The 24,881-nt window shown below is 37.9% G+C and overlaps 1 protein-coding gene across 12 annotated transcripts in view; it reads left to right on the forward strand.

Annotated features, from left to right (window-relative positions):
- The window catches only part of CCDC50 (coiled-coil domain containing 50), a 115,044-nt gene that overhangs the window by 64,023 nt on the left and 26,140 nt on the right, over nt 1-24,881 (forward strand). Inside the window, exon 15 of one of the 12 annotated variants that reach the window (XM_082461520.1) lies at nt 23,709-24,125. The exons of 10 other annotated variants lie outside the window; for them this stretch is intronic. In XM_082461520.1, the coding sequence (XP_082317646.1) occupies nt 23,709-23,785 (77 nt within the window). In that variant the 3' untranslated portion in view covers nt 23,786-24,125. Of the gene's footprint in view, nt 1-2,652; nt 8,994-23,708; nt 24,126-24,881 lie in introns of those variants that run through there. One more of the 12 variants, XM_082461524.1, reaches the window with a different exon arrangement.

The raw sequence follows: 24,881 nt of genomic DNA on the forward strand, positions 1-24,881 counted from the left end.
ATCTTTCAGTACTACACCATCCATATTGGCTGAGTCTGCAGATGTGTATACAGAGGGCCAACTATAAATTATACATGGATTTTCAACTGTGCAGAGAATCAGCACCCCTAAACCCCACATTGTTCAAGGGTCCAGAGAGAGTTCGTTCATAGCTTTTATCAGATTCTTAAAGGGTGACTCTGTCCCCCACTTAGATCTACTGGGCTTTTCCTGTCTTGGCTCTTGTTTCTCATCTACCCATGATTCTCTTAATTAGATTAAAATACGCACATACATACACACATCACACAAAACACATCACATGGAAGAAAAATGGGACAAAGAAAATGAAGAAAAAATATGAGATCTAAGTTGGACCAGATCTTTAAAATGAAAGGAATAATCGGGTCTAGTTCCTCTACTAACCATATGCATTCACTTATATGTATTTTTACGACAGTCATAAAATGAGTGATGAAAATGTAGTTTCTCATATTAATTTTCTCATCTAAAAATGGAGGTGATTTTAATGGTATCAGCATTGTCAGGATTACATGAGTAAAATATATGAAAGCAGATTGCAACAGACTTTACAAAGATTAGGCCTTATCAATTGATGTTTAGGTTTTTTTACGGTTTTTGAAGATTTATTAGGTGATGTTTTCATTATCCTTTCCCAAATCTAATGATTGCCTTCCCAGACTTACTTAAATTTTCTTTTCTGCGGTGATTACAAGATACCATTGCACAGGTGCCACTCTAGACTAATTAAATTAGAATTTCTGGGGGCAGGTTTTGCCAGGCATCTGTATTTTTTAGAAAGCTCTCCTCCTGCTTCCCTATCATTCTGTCATTCATCCAATGTTGACATTAAGACAAAAAACATTATTTAAAAGATGAGATTAGTTGAATATTATCAAAACAACCCATACACTACAATTTTCATCAATTGGTGGCCTTTTTACCATCCCTTGTTTAACTGGAGGAAGTTCATAGTGTTCTTTCTCAAATTATATACATGCATCACTTTTAGGAGGTGCCTTCCTGTCCTTGACATACATTTGATACATAATATTAAAATAACACATTGATTCTGAATGTAAATACAACCTGGGTATCTGCAGGAGATTGGCTCCAGGACCCCTGAGGATCTCAGAATCCTCGGATACTCAAGACCCTTGTATAAAATGGCATAGCATTTGCCATGCGTCCTCCCCTAAACTGTAAATCATCTCTAGATTACTTACAATGCGTAATACAGTATAAATGCTCTGTAAATACTTGCAAACATATGGCAAATTCAAGTTTTGCTTTTTGGAACTTTCTGGAAATTTTTTTTCTGAATATTTTCAGTCCATGGTGGATGGGGAACCTGCAGATATGGAGAGCCAATTGTATTCTTACAAGCAAAAACAAACAAAATATGAACCACTTGAAATGCATATAAATATAGGTATTTAAAATATTTACAAAATATTAAAATATTTAAAATATTTGCAAAAAAAAATTTGCAAATGAAGCAACTGACAAAGGATTAATCTCCAAGATTTACAAGCAGCTCATGCAGCTCAATAACAAAAAAACAAACAACCCAATCCAAAAATGGGCAGAAGACCTAAATAGACATTTCTCCAAAGAAGATATACAGATTGCCAACAGACACATGAAAGAATGCTCCACATCACTAATCATTAGAGAAATGCAAATCAAAACTACAATGAGATATCATCTCATACCAGTCAGAATGGCCATCATCAAAAAATCTAGAAACAATAAATGCTGGAGAGGGTGTGGAGAAAAGGGAACACTCTTGCACTGTTGGTGGGAATGTAAATTGATACAGCCACTATGGAGAACAGTATGGAGGTTCCTTAAAAAACTAAAAATAGAACTACCATACGACCCAGCAATTCCACTACTGGGCATATACCCTGAGAAAACCATAATTCAAAAAGAGTCATGTACCAAAATGTTCACTGCAGCTCTATTTACAATAGCCAGGACATGGAAGCAACCTAAGTGTCCATCAACAGATGAATGGATAAAGAAGATGTGGCACATATATACAATGGAATATTACTCAGCCATAAAAAGAAACGAAATGGAGGTGTTTGTAGTGAGGTGGATGGAGTTAAGAGTCTGTCGTACAGAGTGAAGTAAGTCAGAAAGAGAAAAACAAATACAGTATGCTAACACATATATATGGAATCTAAGGAAAAAAAAAAAAAAGTCATGAAGAACCTAGTGGCAAGACGGGAATAAAGACACAGACACAGAGAATGGACTTGGGGATATGGGGAGGGGGAAGGGTAAGATCTGACAGGGTGAGAGAGTGCCATGGACATATATACACTACTAAATGTAAAATAGATAGCTAGTGGGAAGCAGTCTCAGCACAGGGAAATCAGCTCGGTGCTTTGTGACCACCTAGAGGGGTGGGATAGGGAGGGAGACGCAAGAGGGAAGAGATATGGGAACATATGTATATGTATAACTGATTCACTTTGTTATAAAGCAGAAACTAACACACCATTGTAAAGCAATTATACTCCAATAAAGATGTTAAAAAATATATATATATATAGGTAAATTATTTTACCTGAGCAGGGAGAAAAACAGTGTCTCAGAGATTTTTCCTTCATCGTTTTTCTTCTTTTTTCCTTCTCTCTTCAGGTTTCCATTATAAGCCGTAAAAACCTAGGAATCTGCCTTGAAAACGGACTCACTGTAGCAAAATTACTGGATGATACAGAATGCATTCCATGCTTATTTTTTTCTCCTATATTTTGTATTCCTCAGATTTATCCTCAACTGTTTTTTAGACCATAAATAATTTTCATTCATTTAAAATGTTTTGGTTATTCCTGATCACTTGGGCAGTACAAGAAAATCTAGCTTCTGAATATTGGCCACCTTTATGCTGCATATGCTTTCTGGGATATAGTATCTAAGAGCTCTATAAAATGCCATTTTCGTTAGGTATGGAGTATTGATATCTAGGGAATAGGCTTTATTTAGCAATTAGAATTTCGTGGAGATAATGATCAAAGTAACACAATGTTTGGATGCAATGCAGAATAAAAGAATATAAGAAATAGCTTTTTTTTGGTTCATTAGTGTATGATATATTAAAAGACAGAGACGTTTGCTTTTTTTTTTACTACTCAAGGAAAGGAAAAAAAATCACAACCATAAAATAAAAAAATAAAAAAAAAAACCTCGAACAGTTGAAATACGTAACAGACTACCAGCACTGTAGAGGTTTTACGTATCCTTACACGCCCTCCTGGGAAGATTGGCCTAGATGTCGTTCACTAACACCGTCGCTGCCATTGCCTCCTCAATAGCAAGGCTTTCTGAAGCCTCTGGGCATTGGACCATTTATTAGTATTTACTGGCAACAATTTAATTCTGTGAAGTTTTAACTAAAGTCTGTGCAAAATCAACTGAAAATCGGAAAACTGAAAATGAAAAATTTTGTATCCCTTCTCTTATTTTACATTTACTTATAAAGCCGAGGGGAATGGAAATGGAAAGATGTTTATATACGTGATGCTGCCATCATTTTCTCTAGCTGTAAGATTGATCATAGCAGCATTTGTTGGCAACCTCTCAAAATTATTTTGTATATCTGTCAATAAGTAGATTAATTGGGCATGAAGTTGATAAAGGGGTTCTTCATCCAACTATTTGGTTCTACACATTTGTTAATGACACATGGGCATTGGATTCCTTTTGTGCCAGACCTTTAAACCCCTCTTCAAGAAATACGGAATTTTTTTCCATCTTCTAACCTCATGGAAATGCCTCTTTTCCCATACTAGTTAGTTAACATAAATATCAGTCATGCTATATATATAAGTAATATCCTTTCAGCCTGACTTCCTGTTATTTTTCATTGTATGAATCTGACGTTTTTGGCATTTTAGTGTGATGTTTGTTTAGGAAAGAAATCTGTGGGTGACTTGAGAAGAATTGTTAATCCATTCTTTTCTGGCTTCCGTTTGCCTTATCTTTTGAGATAGTCTTTAAAGTTGGGCAATATTCAGGAAGCTTTTTAGACTAGTTTCTCAGAGCAGATTTGGGTTTTTCATTTTGAGAAAGATCTTTAGTTTCATAAAGTTTTTGGACTGTATGAACTTAAGTAAAAGATACCTAAGAATTAAGTTTTGGGAAAATGATAATCTAGAAAGAAACAAAACCCTTACGAATGTAGTCATTTCGGAAAATTGGGGAAAGGAAGAATAACAGGACTTTGAATGTCCAGGATGAAATGAATGAGAAAAAGTCTTTATTTAAATAGACAAGGGCAGACCAAATGGAGATCCTAGCCTTAAATCAAATTCCAGAGGGTGGTTTCAATATCCAAAGTTTAGGTATTATTGATTTACAGTAATGCTATATTTTTCTTTGTCTGCCCTGTGATTTTGCTTCATGTTTTAAAGTTTTTTATGGTAGCTTTAAAGAAAAAAATACAGTATATTTTTATTTGAAAATCAGGCAAATGGGCAACAACATTTGCCATATTTTTATTTTATAAATGTTTATTTTTCTATCTCATACAATGATCAGTTCTTCTTTTCAAATTCTCCATTTCTCTTGCCTCTCATGTATTACTTCATCCAGTCATATTTATTATTGTAAAATGCTAACTGGATATATTTTACTCAAAAAATGTCAGGTCAGTTAACACGTGACCAGGATGTTAGCGTTTCAGCTGTCTTAGTGAGTGACCAAAGGTGGTATTTCCCTCGTGACACGCAAATTCAGCATCTGTACTGAAAATGTGTTGTTTTTTTTAAGGTTTTTAAAAGACTAGAATTTTAAAATATTTTAATTTAATTTAATTTTTTTTGTAAAGCAAACACTTTAAGGAGTATCAGAATAATTCTTTCCCTGTGAGTAAGGAGACAGATCAAATTCAACCAGCTGAATTCCTCTTACTCTCATTCAAATAGTGTAATTGTTATCTTTGAGACTATAGAAGCAACTAACAATTGTATTTGAAGGAACTGCCAGACATTCTTCACTGTGTTCTCTGCTTTTCACTTTGTCATTTTTATATAAATATGGAAGCACTTATTTTGTTTCTGTTCCTACTGCTGGAACACACACAATTTAATTTTTAGGCCCACAATGTATTATGCTTTAATGTTGTGATGTAAACTAATACTTCTGGCCTTGGAAAATCTCTCTGTTGCCATACATACCTCTGTTCTGTGGAGACCAGGCCTCATTAACATCAGTGTCACTGAATAAGCACAGTGTGTTGTGAAGCCTTATCATAAGGCTACTGGACATGCACACCCCATTTGCCCCAGCCTAACTTTTTGTAAGTCATCGCCTGGAAGCAAGGTTAGATAAGGGTAAGAATAAGTGTTCTGAGTTGAAAATAATGACTCTACTGTCTAACCATTGTTAGACATAATTTTATTGGGAGACTGGACGGTTGCTACACATGCTTTAAAGTAACACTGCGATTTTTAGAAGGTGACTTTGCATACAAAGTCTTGGACTTACTATTTCCCAAGTGACTTTACAACAACCAGCAACAGACTAATGAACTGCAGAAAAGACTATATGGTTTTTGATCATAGAGAAACATCTAAATTAGAAAAGATACGGATAGATGCTCCCAGGAGGAAAACCTTTTTAGAATGGCAGTGGCCACTTGGATCTAGATCAACATATTCCAAAATGTGTGAACTTGGGCCTTGTCTTCCACTGGACTCACGAGGAAATTAGGAACCAGACCTGTTTTCCCCTTTTCTTCTCTACTGTGGCCCACAGCGGGACTGGACCGTGAATTAATCCGTTGCTGACTTTGTCTGTACCTTTCGCACAATCTTGGGACTTTTCAGTATAAAACTAATTAACTTTTAACTGATTATTATTTTTCTTTAATACTGTCAAATGTTCTCTGAATTTTGTCTTGTGCCAAATTGCTCTTTGGAAACACCTGGTATAACATGGTGCGTTCAGTTTACCACGTAAGTGGTTAACACTCTAGGGCCTTGATTTTTAATGAGTGTCGTCTTTATATAAAAATTACGTTGGGGAGTACCAAGATTATTCATTTATTCAGTGATGATTTTCTTGAAAGATAACTGTGGTGATTGGCTGTAATATCCTCAGCCAAATAAAGGCGTAAGACCCCTGTGTAAGCAGCTTTCTGAAGGACTGAGAACAAAATAGAACTTGAACTCAAAGGCTTTTTTCCCTTTTGGGGAAGCACTATTTGTGTTGGGGACGTTAATACAGAAAAGGGAACCCTTCAGGTCGATTTCACTGTTACATAGTGTGCCATATTCTGATAATACTGGCTTTTTAGAAACAAGCATACAAAAATCAAAACCTGCTCTTTGAGCGAAAAGAAAAAGAAACAAAGACAAAAACAGATTTTTAGAGTACTTTGTCCATTGCTTACTGCTCAGAGTCAGAGAAAAGTTAGATAAAATGATCCCATTTTTCTTCCTATCTGGTGGTGCCTGTGAGTCTTAAAGCCATAACTGCTTATCTTACTGGTGATAGGATCCTTTTTTCTCCCTAGTCCATAGTAGGTCATCTGGGCAGGGAGAAGCAACCTGGAGACTGGCCTGATAATACTGCACGGGGCACAGTGTCACCCAGAGTTCTCCGGGAGGAGTCTCTTTTATCCCTGAGGATACATAAGACTGTTAAAGGGAAGAGTTGAGGCTGTTGTCACTCCTGCCATTTAACTCTCATTAGAAACGCTGAATTTATTTCTAGAGAAATCAAGAAGGAAAGGGTAAAGTAGGAAATCCTCACTTCTACAGAGTCACTTTTCTTATGAGACCTGCACTTTATGCCAGCAACGTCTGTGAGGAACAGTATTGCCTTAAATGAGTTTGATTCTGACCAAGGTCAGTGTGCTGTATTTCCTATATGTGAACGACTGTCAACTCTCCATTGAGATATAAAATTCACAGGTGAGCCCCAGACATCCTCATCATCAGAAGCTTTGGACGTCCTCACACCAAGCTGTGAGTGACGTCCACACTGATAGGTATGTCATTCCATTTCAAATCGCCTCTCAATCTATGAATGAGCAGTGGCATGACCAAGAAGGCTGGTAGTAGGAGAGGGAGAATTTCCTGACCGGATTCTTCAGGTGATCACTTCCTAAATAATTGAGAGTTGACTGTCCTCCTTTTCTATGGTGACTCTGTAGAAGATATTTCCAAAGGTTCTCTTATGCAGTGTGAAGTCAGTCATTATTGTTTTGTAAGAATTTCACCAACACTCTTATGTATTAAAATGCATACATTAAAAAAAAAGAAAACCAAACAAAACAGAGACATTTACTCAAATGGGAGATTTGTTGATATGAAGAGTGTTTCTATTTTATTACTTTTAAGAGAAAATCAATCAGAAACTTTTGCTATGGTAGGGGAGACACCAGAGTGTTTTTTAGGGTTGTATTTGATGCTACAGACTAACACAGTCATCTAAGTAATCATGTTGATTGTGGAAATGTCTGGTCCTAAAAATCATTCTCTTTGCCCTTAAATATGTGTGAACACTGCCTAGATATATGTTCCTAATAGACTTAAATGTTTTTGTGTATTCTCAGCAAACTAGAAAATTTTTCTCTCATCTTGAGTAACTTTTTCATAGCATAAGCCATTTCAGATAAGAACAGAATTAATTGTGTAACTTAGTGCCCCATGATTCATTGCTGAGTTTCATATAGAAAGAATGGAAGAATTGAAAGACAGGGGTCAAGTGACATTTCCTTCACAAAAGAGCAAGGATCAAGGACAGCAAAGAGAAGACAGTTGAGAGAATATACTATTACACATCATATACTTAGGATAAGTTTTTGTTGCACTGAGTTTCAGACCATAATTGCTAAAAGAGTTTCTAACTGTTAAATTTAGTGAGAGGGTTTTTGATATCAGAATTTCTAAAATTTCTTATTGAATTAGCCTCTGAAATCCCCGTAGGCTATACCTTCAGCTTTGCCATAAACTGAAAGCCAAATGCCCTTTCTCGGATATAGCTATATTTTTCACCTGCCTCTTAAAGGCAACCCAATATTTAGTTCATGAAGTATTGTGATAGCATATAAAAATGATGTTTCAAAATGAGAATTCTCTGTAATGCGGTTTTCCTTAAGAAGAATCCATCCCAACACACTATTGTATTTTGAAAGGTGCCGAATTATAAAGTACAGGAGTTTGTTCATATAAATCAAGTTGCTCAGGAAATTTGAGGTGGTGCTGTCATTTGTCTCAAGATTTGGAAAAGTATCCTCTTGAGAGAGGTAACTGCACAGTGCCCAGAGGTTTTGGATGCTTTGGTAAGAAGCCCTTTGACATTTGGAAAGTAGATGTTTAAAAAACAAGTGACATGTTATCCCAAGTGCTCATCAGTTTGTAGCCAAGCCCCAGAAGGAAAGGCAGCTTTGAAATAGTCACTTCATGGAACTGAACAGAACCTTAATGGAATAGAGTTGCCAGTCTGAGGACAGGAAACAAGGAGGCCACCTCAAATCACATGCCTATCTAGAGATTAAGTGAAACTGTGAGGGACACTGGATGCCTTAAGGTGACTGATGTTGGGTACCCGTGGGTATGTGTGCACGCTTCTGGAAGAGGCTGATGGAAACAGTCTGCTTCAATCCACCTTCATACAGCACAGGTTTCTGCTCATGACCTCATTGGGGAAAGTGAGAACCGTGGTGCTGGAGACGTTCTTGTGTCTTGGGCGGCCGAGGTGCTAACGTCATTCGGACTCCAGTGCTCAAGCCCCCCTTCAGTGCCGGTTACACATCTTCATTCATTCATCTATGCAAGCTTGTGTTTCAGTGGTTCGGTTTTTACACCTTGTGACCCATTGGATTCTTTCAATATCAGGTTTAACATTGATATTATGAATCATTTTTAAACCAAAGTATTGTATAAGTCCGTGTGCTTGTTTTCCTGAATGGATGGAGGCAAACACCAATCTTGTCCTTTTCTCTTAATACAGTCATCCATTTGTTACGTTAATGGTCTCTGTCTCATGTTTTCTTTACCACATTCAAGGGCTTGGGAAGATCTGGGAATATTCATTTGTTTTTTCTTCTTTACAGAGTTAACCCTAGTGTATCTTTGTTTAATAACAGTAGCTTTTTATCTTATTCTGGTTACTGTAACCATGTATAACACTATACTGCCTAGTACATTAAAATTCTCAACAAGTACTCCCAAGTCTAAATCCATTAGGGAAAAAAAAAAAAAAATCCGTTAGAGAAGTGGCTTTGTTTTGTGTGTGGTGATTGGTGGCTTGGTTGATGTATTTGAAAGAAAAACAGGTAAGTGGATGTTCACACAATAATCCGAATGATTAAAGGCTCCATGAGGCCAAAAACCAAGTCTGCACCACACATGCACTCCATGGATGTTAAAAATAGACATTAATAATAACTACCATTTAACATTTTACCTTTATGAGGTGTTTATCTAATTTTCTTTACTAGACTAGCCATGATGTGGAAACTGATTCTGCAGAAATTTAGCAGGTTACTTAAATATAAGATACTATTTTCAATGACTGTTAAACTGATTTTTAAAGAGGTAACTATTGGATTGGCCACAAAGTTCGTTCGGGTTTTTCATGACGTTACGGAAAAACCTGAATGAACTTTTTTGCCAACCCAATATTTAGTTTCCCTCGGCCAGACTCAAGACCTCACTTCCTTCTCTGGCAAATATTACAGGGAATCTAAGTGATCTCTGTTATATATCTATACTGTTGTGAAAACGTGTTGAGGAAACCTAATCCAAAATTGGAGTAGGGAAGCCATGAAGGGAGGGCTCTTGCACGTGCCATTCATTGCAGCTTGTATAGTTCAGCAGGAAGAAGGAAGATTTCCTCTCTCACCTGGCAACAGTAAGCTGCCCTAGTCTTCAGCCAATGAGAAGCCACCACCACTTCAAAATCTCATTCTCCTCCAGTGAACTTTTGTTCAAAACAATCCCTCCCCATTTGTTCTCCAGACTTGCTTATGGTTCAACGTAGTTTGCTTGTCCCAAATTGCAAGTCCTTTGCTTTTCCCATATAAACTAATTTTTGCTTAAGGAAAATTGCTCTTTGCTCTGTTTAAGGTTTACACTGTGTATCACTACCAGACACCTAAGGAGCACCGGTGATATGCAGACGTTACAGTATTTTTTAGTTGAAGAAATTTGATGTGTTGATTTCAGCCTTCAGTTTCTAAAGAATGGGTGAAAGTTGCCAGGGATAAAAGTTTGCATACATACCTAGAAGTCAATTAAAAAATTAAATATGTAATTAAGGGAGCTCGTCTTAATCTGTGGCAGGAGGTACCCAATATGCTTGGGTGGGTTTTGTGGGTATGGCTGGGTCAGAGTATCAGGCTGTGGCCATGTGGTGTGGAGAGGTAGCACACTAGAAAGCTCCTCAGAGACAGCCGGAAGAACGTTAGCTGCCTTCTACTCCTTGGAAATTGGGAGAAATCTCAGAGGGCTTTGGACTACTACATGTCACAGGGTAGGGATTTGAAGAAACTTCACCCACATATCAAGGGGCAGAAAGATCACGTGTTTCCTCCCCATTATATCTGAGTTACGTGCTTAAACAAACATGAACTAAACACTGCGGTAGAGCCAATGACTAAGGAAATCGACAGGAATAAGGAGGTCTGAGTCCTAGTCCTGGCTTTGCTGTGAACTTGGTTCAGGACCTTGGGGCACCTGTTATCCTTTCTACTAATAAGCTCATTGCGGTGAGAGTTGGCAATCTGTAAGTACTCCTTCAGGTCTAATATTCTAGGATCCTGGCTGGCAAGATGTGCTGGGTTCCTTTAAGATACCCCAAAAAGAGAAGAGCCTCATGCAATACTGGGAGCCTGGAAAATCACAAACTCTTCCTAGGCATTCGTTTGAAAGGCCTCATTCCTGACCTTGTGTCCTTTAAAAATTTTTTTTTGTTTATTTTTGACAAAAATTGTATATATTTAAGGTGTACAATGTGATGTCTTGATGTATGTATACCCTGAAATGATTACCACAATCAAAGCCGCATACCCATCGCCTCTCATAGTTACCTGTGTGTGCAGGTGTGTGTGGTGAAAACACTTGGGACCTACTCGCTTAGCAAATCTCAAGTATATACCACATTACTATTAACTGAAGTCACCATGTTGTACATTAGTCTCCAGAACTTCTCAGTGTTTGTTCCCTTTGCTGATCTTGTGTTCCTGACTGCATTGTTCTGCTGCTTCTAGCTCCGCACCCAGCACATTGCCCTCAACTTAACATGTGTTCCTCTAACCAAATCTGTCTCTTTCTATCCCCAAGCTTCAAATATGAGCCTCTTTCATTGAAAGGTCTTTAGATATTCTTGTGAACTCTTGAACCTCCTGCTAGTATACCTTACTTTTCATACTCCCGAAACATATACTTCTGACCGATTCCTGAGGCTTTGGTCATGTGAATTGTGATGTGCATCTGCCACACTTGATGATTTTGTGTCATTCCTTTCCTGATCTGTGCCCTCACGAACAGTGCTCTCAGTGTCTGCCTGACTTTGAGGAAGATTTTCCAGCTGACCCACCAAGCACCTGCCCTCAAATCCCTGACCAGGCCTTGGGGGCTCTCAGACACAGAGCTGGGGGCAGGGTGTGTGTGTGAGTGTGTGTGTCTGCAGGTATATCTGCCATTGGCAGTTGTGTGTGTAAATGACAGTGGACTTTTCTGGCCTGGAGAGGTGGGTACCAAGTGATATATCTCAATTTTTCCTTTTATGGATCATGCTTTTGGTGTCAAGTCTTAAGAACTCTGCCTAGTCCTACATACTGAAGATTTTCTTTTGTATTTTTTTCTACAAGTTTGTAGTTTTAAGTTTTATATTTAAATCTTTGATCCATTTTGAGTTAATTTTTACATAAAGTGTGATGTTTAGGTCAAGGTTTATTGAAAGTCGTGACTAACGGAGATTAGGCCTCCTTTTATATCATTCTAACAAGAAAGGGGAGGGATGCCTTGTTGCTGCCTGGTGTGGAGAAGGTCCAGACTCCTCACATGGTCCCCACTGACACTGTGTATGTGTGTGGTCAGGGAGAGGGCATGGTGGATGGGTCATCACCTTGGGGATGTAAGTCCCCTCTCCCTAGTTTGCCTTCTCTGACGCCACCCTAGTATGATAGGGGGTCAAGGGTCCTCCCTACAGCCTAACAAGGCTGAAGGTCTAAGCTTCCCACCAGGCCGTTGCTGGCAAGGGTAGTCATGGAGCCATGCCTCTTTGTGGTGTTTGGCTGGAGTAGAACTGTTGTTGTCTAAACGTATCTGTCTTGCCAGATTGTCCCTTTCCCAGTTCTCTGGCTAGAGATAGCAGGCCCTTGGTTGGTGCCTTTTGTTTTCTGGGCCTCTTGGTGTTTCCAGGTTCCTGGCTTCTTCAGATCCAAGTCTGATATATACAAGGCAAAAAGAAAACCCAAGGAACTCAAAACCGTGTTGTTCCTGGGGTCCCCAAATCCCTCATCTTTTTTTTTCTCTACCATTTTAAGTCTTCTTGTGTTTGTTTTCTATATAACGTTAAAGGTTTTTTTGTTTGTTTGTTTTTTCTTGCATTTAATGGGAAGAATAGGGAGAAGTATGTTTATTTCATCTTCCTACAAGTGGAAAACTCCACTATTTACTTATATATTAATCTGGCATTTTTATACTTTGTTTAGGTTTTGATGTTTAGTTCAACTGGAGTTTGTTTTGAGATAATTTAGCTTTATTTTATTTTCTCACTTTGTTGGTCCTTTCTTTCTATGTCATTTATTAAACAACACACTCGTGTCCTGTGGATTTGAAATGCCACTATTGTAATGATTCAAATTCTTTTTTCCTCATTTAAAAAAATTTTTGTCTTAGTTCCTAGTCTAGTACTACATTTTAAATCATGAAATTAACATCTAGTGAGGCATTTCTCCTTGATTACTCTTTCAAAATATGTCTATGGCTATTCTTTCATATTTATTCCTCCAGGGGAAACTTAAGATCACTTTGGCAATTTTCTTTTTCTTTTTTTTTTCATCATTTCATTGATTTATTTATTTTGTTGGTGTATTCTTTTATTGTTAAAATGGCATATTTTATGTTATGTATATTTCTTGTGTTTGATGGAGATTTTCTTGAACATCAGAGGTGAAAAAAAAAGAAAAGGAAAAAAATCTCTCCTAGTCTTTGCAGATTGACTCTGTTCTGAAGCCCTCCTTTAACACTTAGCCAGACTTTCACTGAGTCTAAGATCTACCCAAGGTCAAAGCTTAAGTTCTTCTGAGGTCTTTTCTGAGCATGCATCTTGCCCTGGGCATGTGTATGGTTTTCTAAATTTCTCCATAAATATGGGTGCTTTTGATTGCTCCAATTTCACAAAGAAACTCTCTCCCCGGTTTTTTCTCCTAAGAAAGGCTATCTGTTGTCTCAACTGTAATCTCTTGCCCCAGTTGCCTGTGAATTGTTTATCTACTTTGCAATGTTTCCAAATGATGCCCACTGCTCTTCTAGCCTCAGTGACTTCCAATTTAGGCAAAACAGAGAAGAACATTTTGCATCACTCCTTCAGGTAGCCCCCCAGTCAAGTTATAAAGATTTACACAATAATCTGCAAATAAATTCTGCTCTGCTTCCTTTGGAACCAGGGACTAGGGTCCCCCAACTGGGAATGGAGGCTGCTGTCTCCAACTGTGGCTGAGCCAGGGAGGGGGGCGGGGCGATGGCGAGTAAAATGCCTAGAAGCTTTTCTACTGTTTTTAAGTTAATTTTTTTCTGGATTCTGTGTTCACTTGGTTAATGTAAACCTATGACTATCTTCCAGAGTTCTGACAAAGTTTCTGCTTATTTCTTGTTATTTCTGTGGTGGAATTCAGAGCTTGGAGGTGCCTACATAGTCACTTTGCTGCCATCACTCTGGGCACTTTCTTAAAAAGCAAATTTGAGTCAATTTATAGATTAATGTTGGAAAATTTATCTTACTATGCTTTTCATGGGTAACAAGAGGAGTAATAAACAATGGAGTACAATTTAGCTGTCAAAAGGAACGAGGGAAATCTCAGCCATGGGGTCATTTCCAGGATATATTTTTAAATGAGAAAAGCAAGGTGGTGAAAGCATAAAGGTTTTGCATCATGTATCTGGAAAAGGGGGTGGGTGGGGAAGTGATGCTACTATGTATGCATGTTTCCTTATAATAAAAAATGGAATGTTTATAAACTTTTTAAAAGTTAGCTATAGGGAGGGAGGAAATACATGTGTAGGGGATATGTAGAAGCTAGACATAATGGTATATACCTTATCTTGTAGATTTGATGTTGTAACCAGATACTTATTTTAAATCACTATGAAACAAAATTTTACAAGTAAAAGGAAAACTATAAAAGTGAAAGTAAAATAAAACAAATAAACCTAGAAACAAAGAGCACTCTGGTAGCGATTAACATCCTTCATGCACAGATTGTGGTCTTTTTTTCTACCAAAAAAAAAAAAAAAAAATCAGATTTTCATAGAGAAATGGCTACTTTTAGATATAGATTTAAATTTGCAAGATGAAACTGCAATATCTTGTACTACCAGATAGCAAAGAAGCTATCAAAGAAAAAAAGGTTTTGTCAAAATATCCCCCGTCAGCCAAAGACAGGATAATTTGTGCATCAATAGGGATAATAACTGAAATGGACAGAAAGACATCAAATATGTTTAAACCCATGTATTTAAAATGATCTTTATCCCCTTAAAACAACCCTTACTGATCACCTGTGGCAGATGCTATGGACCAGCTCATTATTTTGAAAACTGGTGAATATGGGGAATAATCAAGCATTTATCCTGCCTGTTGTTTTGTTTCGTTTTTTTAATAAGATCTCTACCTTACTGATGAATAAATGAATAGTTGATTATGATAAATTTCCCTTTATAGAATATTTTAGTTAATAGTCAAATTTAAAAAAATGATAGAATGATAGAATCATTTTGCAACCCTCAGAGAATTAATAGATCTACACAATGATCACCAACAGTTGGTATCATAAAAAGAGAGAGAATTAGATATTCTGCCCCTCCAAATGAAAGTAACAATATTATCAACAAAATTACCAAGTTTCTAGATTTATCGACTAATATATAGGAAGTATAGGGCATTAAGGACAATTTTAAATAGCAACATAAGATTGCAATCTGCAAAATCCAGACTCTGAGAAACTTTATAAAGCAAACAACAAAAAGTCTTCAAAATAAAATATATTTGTAAAGAAAATGGAGAAAGGGAACAGTATAAGATACAAGCAATACTTTTAACTAGTTGAAAACAGACTGAAATCTATAAGGTGATTAGGGAAATGTGAACACTGACTGGACATTTGTTGATATTAAGAATTTAGTGTTAATTTTTTAGGTCTGATAATGAAATTAGGGTTGTGTTGTAAACAAACATTTCTTATATTTCAGAGGTACACACTGAAATATTTATAGATGAAATGATACGGTGTCAGGGAGTAGGACATAAATGAGTATAAAAAAGAAAAGATAGGCCATATATCAATAACTGGGGATGGGTAAATCAGATTTATTATGCTATTCTCTCTACTTTTATATATGTTTGAAAATGTCCATCATAAAGTTTTTAAAATGACAGGGAAATAAATTTTCAAACAAAAACTATGAAAAGCCACACTAAAGATGTATGTGTACTTCAGGCAAAAGCGAAAAGATCTTGGATGAAAGGTCAGAAATACAGAAAGGAATAAACATAAATGAAAAGAATATATTTGTTGGTAAATATAAATGAATATTGACTGTCTAAAACAATGATTAGGTATCTTGTGGGTTTAAAACATAAATAAAATACACCAAAATGGTATATGAATTATGAAAAAGTAAATGGAGTTAAAGTGCCATAAAGCAGTATTTCTCAAATTTTTAATATATGAGTCATCTAGGGATCTTGTTAAATTGTAGATTTTGACCAAAAGGTCTGGAGTGGGGCTGGAGATTTTAAATTTTAACAAGCTCCCAGGTGATTTTTATGCCGCTGGTCTAACAACACACTGAGTAGCAAGGTAAAGGAAGAGGTAAAAATACTAACTTTTATTAGACTTTGATATGTCAAATATGCTTGCTGTAATTTTTATTATAACAACAAAAAGAGTGGTAAAATAGTGTAAAACTACTAAATAGATAATAGTGAGAGAAATGGAATAATAAAATATAATCAATCTAAAAGGAACATAGAAAAAGTGAAACAAGTAGAAAGCCAGGAGTTAGATGGTAAATTCAAACCTAAACATTTCAGTAGTTATATTAAGTGTTTGTGGACTAAATGTTCCAATTAAAAGACATAGATTGTCAGACTGAGAAAACCCAATTATATGATGCTTATAAGAAATATTTAAAATACATGATACAGAAATGTTGAAAGTAAAAAAAAACCCACAAAAGACAAAAGTGTTCCATGAAAACACTAACCAAAATAAAGCTGTGATAAATACCAGAAAACTCAAACTTTAGTAAAAATATTACTAGCAAAAAAGAGGGACATTTTATAAACTTGCAAACTTCATCTTACCAGGATGATTTTGACAAAGTGGACAAGTGAACTTTTCTAACAGTTAAAGCTGTTAGGCTGCCTCAGGAAGTAGCAAGTTATTCATTAAACTATGCTCCAACCACTATAAACTCACTTTCTCCAAACATACAGGCTCCTTTGTAATTCTATTTAGATGTAAACAGAATCTTTCTAATATGAAATATTTTTCAAGGTGAAGTGGGCTACACTGGGAAATAGTGATTTCTAACCACATATAACCCTGGTTAGGACTACATCTTATTCTTGCCTAGCATAGTGCCTGACACATAGTAGGAGCTCAATGTAGAAGTTTCTATGTTGAATAAATTGATGGATGGAAAGAAAAGAGGGCTCCTAAAGCCCTCGCGAACCTTGACATTCTTGGGATCCCCATTTACTATGCAGCGTGTTAAAAAATGATTAAAGAAGACAATTTAGGTGATACTAACAAACTAAGTGGACAAACTATTAAGTGGAGTCTTCTTTCAGAGAACTGCAGAATGGGGTGGAAGGCAGGAAGCTTTTGTAGGATAAAGAATAAAAGAACAAGGGAGAGCAAAGTCAGCATCATGGTAGAGTGAGATGTTTCCTTTGTCCCTCCCTTTCAATCTACAACCAGTAAAACATCCACAACTCAACAAAGGCGCCTCTGTCCAACACAACAGGATGCAGAGAATTCCACATATCTGTACATTTAAAGATGGGTGGAACAGATAGAGGAGACAAAACCAGGGGAACAGTGGAGGCTGTGCCTGCAATCCTGGTCCCCTGGCCATGGTAGCTGAGCCTGAAGCCCCAGAGAACCCGTGATCAGCAGGAAAGGCGGTGCACACAACTCCAGCCCCATGACGGTTGCCTGCAGTGGTGGCATCCAGGAACCCAATAACACCGGACAAGGCAGAGGCACCCATGACCCTGGCTTCCCCTCTCCCCATTTCTCTCTCTCTGTGACAGCAGAGCCTGCAACTCAGAAGATCTTGAACGCTGCAGAAGTGCCCACCATCCTAGTGCCCCAGGCAGCAATGCCAGCAACACCAGCCGCAGCAAGGCACCAACAACCCCAGGGACACAAAAGCAGTGATAATAAGAGCACTTGGTGAAACCTCTGACAGAGGTGGTGGAGGGTTGGAAAGTGCGGGCTTTCAAATACAACCAGAGACAGCTCAGATAAGGGAAACCAAAATGTTATGCTATAGTGCCACTTACTGAGAAATAAAAGAAAGCCCTCTAATTTCTAATCTTTTGAATCTTTAGATTCAAGTTAGAAAAAAGCTTTATCTAAAGTAGAAACATGTTCACTACTTTAAAGGCACCAGCAAAGGAACAACTCGTTGGACACCATGAAGCACCGCAATAACACTGTATCACTAAAAGAAAATGACAGTTCTTCAGAATCCAAACTTAAAGTCATGGAATATCTGACTTTTTGAATCTGTTAGAGAATTCAAAATAGCTGTCATGAAGAAACTTGAAAAACTACAAGAAAACTAAGAGAGGCAATTTCATGAGCTCAGGAATAAAATTAGTGAACAGAAGTAATACTTTACCAAAGAAATTGAAATTCTAAAAAAGAACCAAACAGATATTCTGGAGCTAAAGAACTCAATAAATGAGATGAAGAATGCATTAAAAAGAATTGGAAATAAAGCAGGGCATATGGAAGAGAGAAATAGTGAGCTTGAAATAGAAATCTAGAAATGAGACAGGTAGAAGGGAAAATATAATTAAGATCTAAAAACATGAGGAAATTCTCTAAAAACAATCTTGACTCTTTTAGAAAGGGCAACATTAGGGTAATGGGTATCACAGAAGGAGAAGAGAGCAGAGAGTTTATTTCACGAAAAAATAGCTGAGAACCTCCCAAACCTTAATTTTTTTAAGCTTAATTTTTTCCCACAATAACTTCTGAAAGAAGGTGTGTATTTTACACTCACAAGGCCTGTCAATTCAAACTAGGTATATTTCAAGTGCTCAGGAGTCACACGTGGCTAGTGGCTCCTCTAACAGACAGCACAGATCTATTACATACCTCAGTTCAAACGGAGACAGGGGGGAGTCCCATTTTAACATGTTAACTAGCTCTTATACAATAATGCAAGTGACAACAAAATGATTGATCTATACGAATTGGTGTTTTCTAACCTTCACCAAACTGTAAATTCTGCTTATTTGTCTGTTGTACCCACATTTTACCAGAAGAGGGCGCTCGGAGCTGGCAAGACGGCTTAAACCTTGAAGTACTAGAGACTTGGCACTCATCAACTGGATTGGCTGGATATAAAAACAAATACACTGCTTTAGTTAGGAAAAGTCATACTCTTTACAAAAACAATACCTTATGACAGTATTAAATGCTAATTATAGAAGTTTTTAGAATTGTGATAAGTAGAATTTAAATCAATTAATGCATCACCCATAGTCCTACCAAAACACAATGACAAACACTTTTTACTACATTCTGTTCCAGGCTCTTTTCTGTACATAGGATTTAATTCCATGTAATTGTAGTCACATTAAGGAGAATGTAGGGTTCAGAGAGATTTGTGCATGTTTCAAAGCTAGTGAGATTGATCAACCAGGGTAAAAAAAATTTGAAGAACTTGCACTATTAATAAAGAAATTCCACTACTGATAGAATAAAATTTCTGATAAAGTGAGGAGCCAGAGACACATGGTCATATGCATTCTATGTGTATAACATATACACGCACACACATATACATATATATGTTTGTATTTGGCCTTGGAGATCACATTATATAATGGGTTATGTATAATACGAAGGCCAGAGAAAACGGAGTGTAGATGACATAGATTTGGTGGTAGGAAGTGGATGGAGTTTCTATCTTTCATTTCTTCCTTCCTTCCTTCCTTTCTTTCTTTTTTTTGTTTTTTCCTCCTGTGTAGTAGGAGAGAATTTCCTGTGCTGAGAATGAGGGGGTAAGGTTGGAAGTCTGAGGAGTGTGAAATAAGAAGCAAAGTTCTATTCTACAACAAAAAAGTGGGATTTAGAAGCCAGTGGAGAATGGTGACAGTTTGGAAAAGTGGCCGAGGGAAATGATGAAGGGGACTGACTAGGAACTGCTGAGTACTGTGGATCGAGAGAGCATCTGGGATTGGATTCTCTACATTTATGGTGGCATCAATCTTCACGAATGCTTGCTTCTCAGCAGCTGCATCAGCAACTCTTATGTAGAGGCAGAAGATCTGAATGGTTGGAAGTGATCCATTGTTGGAGTTTAGATGGGCATGTGTAGCAGAGTCAAAGGGCCAGAAAGAAAGAAAGAGAATAAGTGAGGTACCATGACATCTTGGGATGAGGCCCAGGGGTAAAGGAGTAACATTCTTGAAGAAGAGGGAAAAGTTTTCCAAGAGATCATAGTGATCAGGGTGCAGAGATCAGGAAATGAGGGAGTGAGTGTAAAGAATAAAAGTTTTTGGTCAGAAGGAGGATATTTTATATGTGGAAAAGGACTTAAGCCCAAGGAGCAGATGAGAAGTGCAGTGCAAAGAAAGATGACTTTCTTTTTAGGGTCAAGGACATTGAACACTTGGTGGTCTAAAGTGTCACTTACGTGGGCCTTGAGTCCCGGAACATGACCGAAGGCGTTGTTGTGGAGGTTTACATTAATAGCAAAGAAAACAGATCTGGGAAGGGCAAAGATCTTATGATGCTAATCTCGAAGGAATCCTTGAGTAACCAGGAATTTGTGTCAATTTCTAGGCATAGAATTTGGTAATGCAACAAAGGCTCCTAGAGCAAAATGAGAAAAAATATTCTTTCAAGGTAATAAATTTGAACTGTTTTCAGGCCTCGCACCCTGGGATTTAAGTGCATCAGATAGATTTGGGTTAGAAATAAGTTTTTGACTCTCTTGCTAGCTGTGTGGCTTGAACAAATTACATATCAACTCTGAAACTTAGTTTCCCTATCTGTAAAATGGGGATAATAATATAATCTATTTCAAAAATTTACAGTACCTTTTTCATAGAAAATATTCGATAAATGATCGTTGTCGTAGTCAAAACTAAGGGGAGAAAAAACAAACAAACAAACTCAGACATGTTTATTGATAAAAGCCAGAACATATTCAGACCGGAAGGATGTTCTGAGTTCATCAACAATAACCACTTCAATTATGGGCAAAGAAAACCAGAAAGAAGCCAGGAGATGTTCCAGATCAAACTGCAGGATTATCAGGATCTCTAACTCCTTGCTAGAACCTGTAGCGTCCTCCCCTTTCCTTCCCTTCCCCTCCCCTCCTTTCTTCTCTTCTCTTCTCTTTTCCTTTTCTCTTGACAGGTTTAAGGGTTAACAGTTTTCTCTTTATGCAGCATAAATCTGGTTTCCTTATTTCCAATCATTTGACCTTCTTATGCCCTCTAGCAGGTTTGCTTTCTCTTCTCATGACAGCTCTTCAGACATTTGGAGACAGTGACTATCTCCCTGATGGACCATTCCTCCTACAGTCGTCCCTGGGTCTTCAGTGTCCTTTTACGACACAGCCCAGGGCCTTGGCACTTCCAGTCACCTCTTTGCCGGTCTTAGTCTGTCTCTGTTCCTATGGGCACCTCACCTCCAGGCATGGTCTGAGTTCCACAAAACTGAGTAGTATGGACCATCTGAAGTATGGACGCAGTTCACGCAGTTAAAACCCGCATTGATCTTTTATTAAGCTTTCCGTTTGTTTCTCATGCACCATTTGTATGGGATTCCCCAGAAGTGCAGATGGATTTTACAACAGAAGGCAGGGTTTGCTCTTTTTCCAGGTTACGTTTCATTTCGTAGATTTGCCTATCTTTTACCTTTGATGATTTTGGGGATCCTGATTCTGGCAAATTGAATGTATGTGCAGATTTGAAGAACACTGGCTAAGGCTCAAGTGATTGGCAGCTGCATCATTTAGAAGCCTGGAAGCTGACTTCACAGTCAGAGCCCCTGAGGCTTGCAGTGGGAAGGTGGGAGGGAAGGGGGCTATAGACAGCAACGAGCTTCTTTCTTAGAGAAGATGAGCTGGAGAAAAGGGGCATGCGAGCTCCAGGGTTTGTCCTAACACTGACTCTGACAATGTTTTTCTCATCAGAAGCAAAAGTATTGTTCCTTTTTGAGAAGGATTGTTTTTACTTTTCAAATTGTACCCTTTCTACTACTTTGAATTTGAGCATTCTTCAGTTTGCAAGATAGATGTGCTAATAAGTGGATTTATTTTTTAATCTGCTTACTGGGAGAAGAAAATTTGGCAATCTGTTGATCTACCAAATTTGAGAGCATTGGTCTCTAACTTATTTAGATACATTATATACGTTGAGTGAACAATAAATTTACTTTGTAAGGAAGGGAAAACTTTTCCTCTACCCTCTTAAGGTCTCTGGCAGGGTCTGAAAATTAATCTGACAAAGATAGATTTAACAGGAGAAAAGCATACACGTTTCATTGAATTTTCACATGTCCAAGGGAGTGTTCACAAGAGAAGGAAGACCTGAAGAAATGACCAGAGCCAAAAGCTTTTATACCTTTTAGACAAAGAAACAATAAATCCGTGAAAAATTGACAAGAAGAAGGTGTTTGGGCCTGAAGTACTAAATGGTGAAGAAGTAACTGGGCAGATAAGGGCGAGTTTAACAAGGTTTGTTTATACAGATTTCTCAGCTCCAAACTCCCCATCTCTAGGGATAAGAATATCTCCCTTCCTCCTGATACAGGGAGGGAACCTTCACATGAGAGTTTTATGACCTGTTTCAGGGAAAAAGGGCAAGGGGAGAAAGTGGGGAGAATTTTCTAATTCTGCTCTTTTCTCGAACTCCTTCAGCCTCAGATATTCAATACGCCCAGGTGCCATATTTTGGGGTTTGTCCTGAACCCATCAACCTCCTCTGAAAACTAATTTCCACATAAGAGTCTGTAAGTAGAACTCACTGTGTGTTCAGACCAGAGAGCTTTGTCAACACTGACTGTCTTACTGCTGTAACTTCCCAGCTTACAGAGGAGGAAACTAGTAAGTGGCAGGACCAATGAGGCATAGTAGGCTTGGCTTTCAGCCCCTCATGTGCTTGCCTCTCTAGGTCTTAGACCTGGTTCTTGAGACACGGAGAGCCTGGGAACGTAGCTGTGCAATGAAAGTGTGCATCGCCTAGAAAGCCAGGTAGGAAGGAGAGTGTCTGTGTAGCCTTGTGCAAGTCAGTTCAGCTCTCTGGGCCTCTGTTCACTCATCCTTTAGACTCTATGTAGTGAAGCCCCCTTGCAGCTCTAAAAATCAAGGTTTTAGCCATGTCAATAGAATGTTAATAGGAAAGAGCAAAGGACAAATAGGTGAATGAAAAGAAATAGGGCTTCTTCTTTTCTGATATCTGTGTGTGTAGTTTGGGGAGCTCTCCTCTCCTGGAAATATGTAGGTAGTTCTAGGGACAAACCCTTTTGCTAAAGAACAGAACAAATTATAGGAGAGGGAAAAGTCTGCTAGAGCAGGGCAAAGGAGACAGATGCTGCCATCAGTTGCTGTATTCGTAGTGTTGGTGGGAAATGACCTGCCCATTAATCAAGCAGGACCATGAGGTATAAGGAAAGCCATCAGCCCAGCAGGAAATGAGTTGTCCTCATAAATGCCAGATCTTTTCTGCCCTCTTCCACTCTATTTTAATTGACATGTTCAGTGCTTTTTGATCTATAGCAATTAAGAGGCAGCTTCTGCCAGTGGAAGCTGGTCAGGGCTTTGAATCTGACACCGAACGAGACGGAGAGGTGCCGTGGGAGTCTGGGCTGTCAGGAGATGACAGCGGCCTGTGGCAGGACTAAGTGCTTTTCACCCAGAGGCAGCACTGCTAGTGAGATGAGAGCAGGGTGCCCCAAGTTTGCAGACGCAGGGGAATGAGCTGGCAGAAAGAATCACATCACATCTGCCGGAGAAAGTGATCAAAAGCAACAGGACTCAGGCAACTGGCAAAAGGTGACCCTGGATACTCATCTGCTTCAAGAGCACAGATGATCCTGAAGATTGTGAGCAAGTGAATGAATGTGCCAGGATAAGCCTCGACCAAGTTAAACGATCTCTCTGTCTGTCTCTGAGTTTAAAAACTCCATCCTTGTTATTTGACCACTTGCAGATTATTAGGAAATAATGTTTTGTACAATGTCTGTAATTTTGGATTTTCAGTGTTCCAGTTTCATTCCTTGGGGAGCTCTGCCAATACTCATCTGAACACTTCTTCAAGCAAGAGACCTGACACTTGATTTTTCCTTACCTCCCATCAGATCCGAGCCAGATGTTGAAATGAAATAAAGGAAAATCTGCTTCATTCCAAATTCAAAGTGTATATATTGCTGAAAGCCATGCCTGAGGCAGAAAAGTAGTGTATCCATTTCTATATGTTAATCTCCTGGATCATGTTTTTTTTGGCCACGTTCTTTGTTTACTGTTTCATTCAGCCTGTGACTTCGTAAAAAGAAAGGGTCAGTTTCTCATGGAGGTAATTTAGTTTTTCATTTTCTTTATAATCACATGGTAACTATTTGAGATTGTACTCTCAGCAGGAAAACATTTACCATTTTTAAACAAATATGTTTACTGCAATTAAATCAACTTTAGCTTGTTCATCCTGAAGCCTTGAAGTTTGATAAATTTTTATTGAAAACATACCTTATGTCCTAGAAAACAATTCACTCTTCTAATGCCGATTTCTACATTGCGGAAACCGAGGCCCCAAATGATTAAAGGATCTATCCATGTTACCTAGCTCGTTGATGGCAGACAAGTCTTAGATTTCTTATCCTGACCCCACCCTTGTGCCCTTTCCCACCTGCTGTTCAACATCCATTTTCAAGGAGAAAAATCTATTATCCAGCGGTAAGCAATCGATTTCTACGTTCTTATTCAAAATGTGATCTGGGAACCAGCGCCATGGATCCCCCCCCCCCCCACTGGCAGAATGTTCAAATGCAAAATCCAGCCCAAACCCATGGAATCAGAATCTGCATTTTAACTCAATTCTTGGAAGAGTCATGTGCACATTGAAATCTGTGATGTGCTAAGCTCTCAGGTTGGACTTTCACATTTAATTGATGGATCTATTTGGTTAGGGTAGCCTCTCAGGCTTTACAGGATTGGAAAACAATATATGAGCATATGTTTTCATTTCAACTAATAAGGCTGTTGCTTATTCTTTAATTTAGCTTGTTACATGACAGAAGTTTAGCATTATAAAAAAAAAGTTTAGCATTATAGATAACTAAAGAGATGATTGCTTAAAATCAAGTACAAATCTAGGGATGATCTCTAATATTACTCTGACTATGGGATAAAGTAAAGCATTTAGGGCCTGTCTTAATT

This window comes from Balaenoptera physalus, assembly GCF_965194825.1.
Source record: "Balaenoptera physalus genome assembly, chromosome: 4".
In the NCBI taxonomy this organism is placed as follows: Eukaryota; Metazoa; Chordata; class Mammalia; order Artiodactyla; family Balaenopteridae; genus Balaenoptera; species Balaenoptera physalus.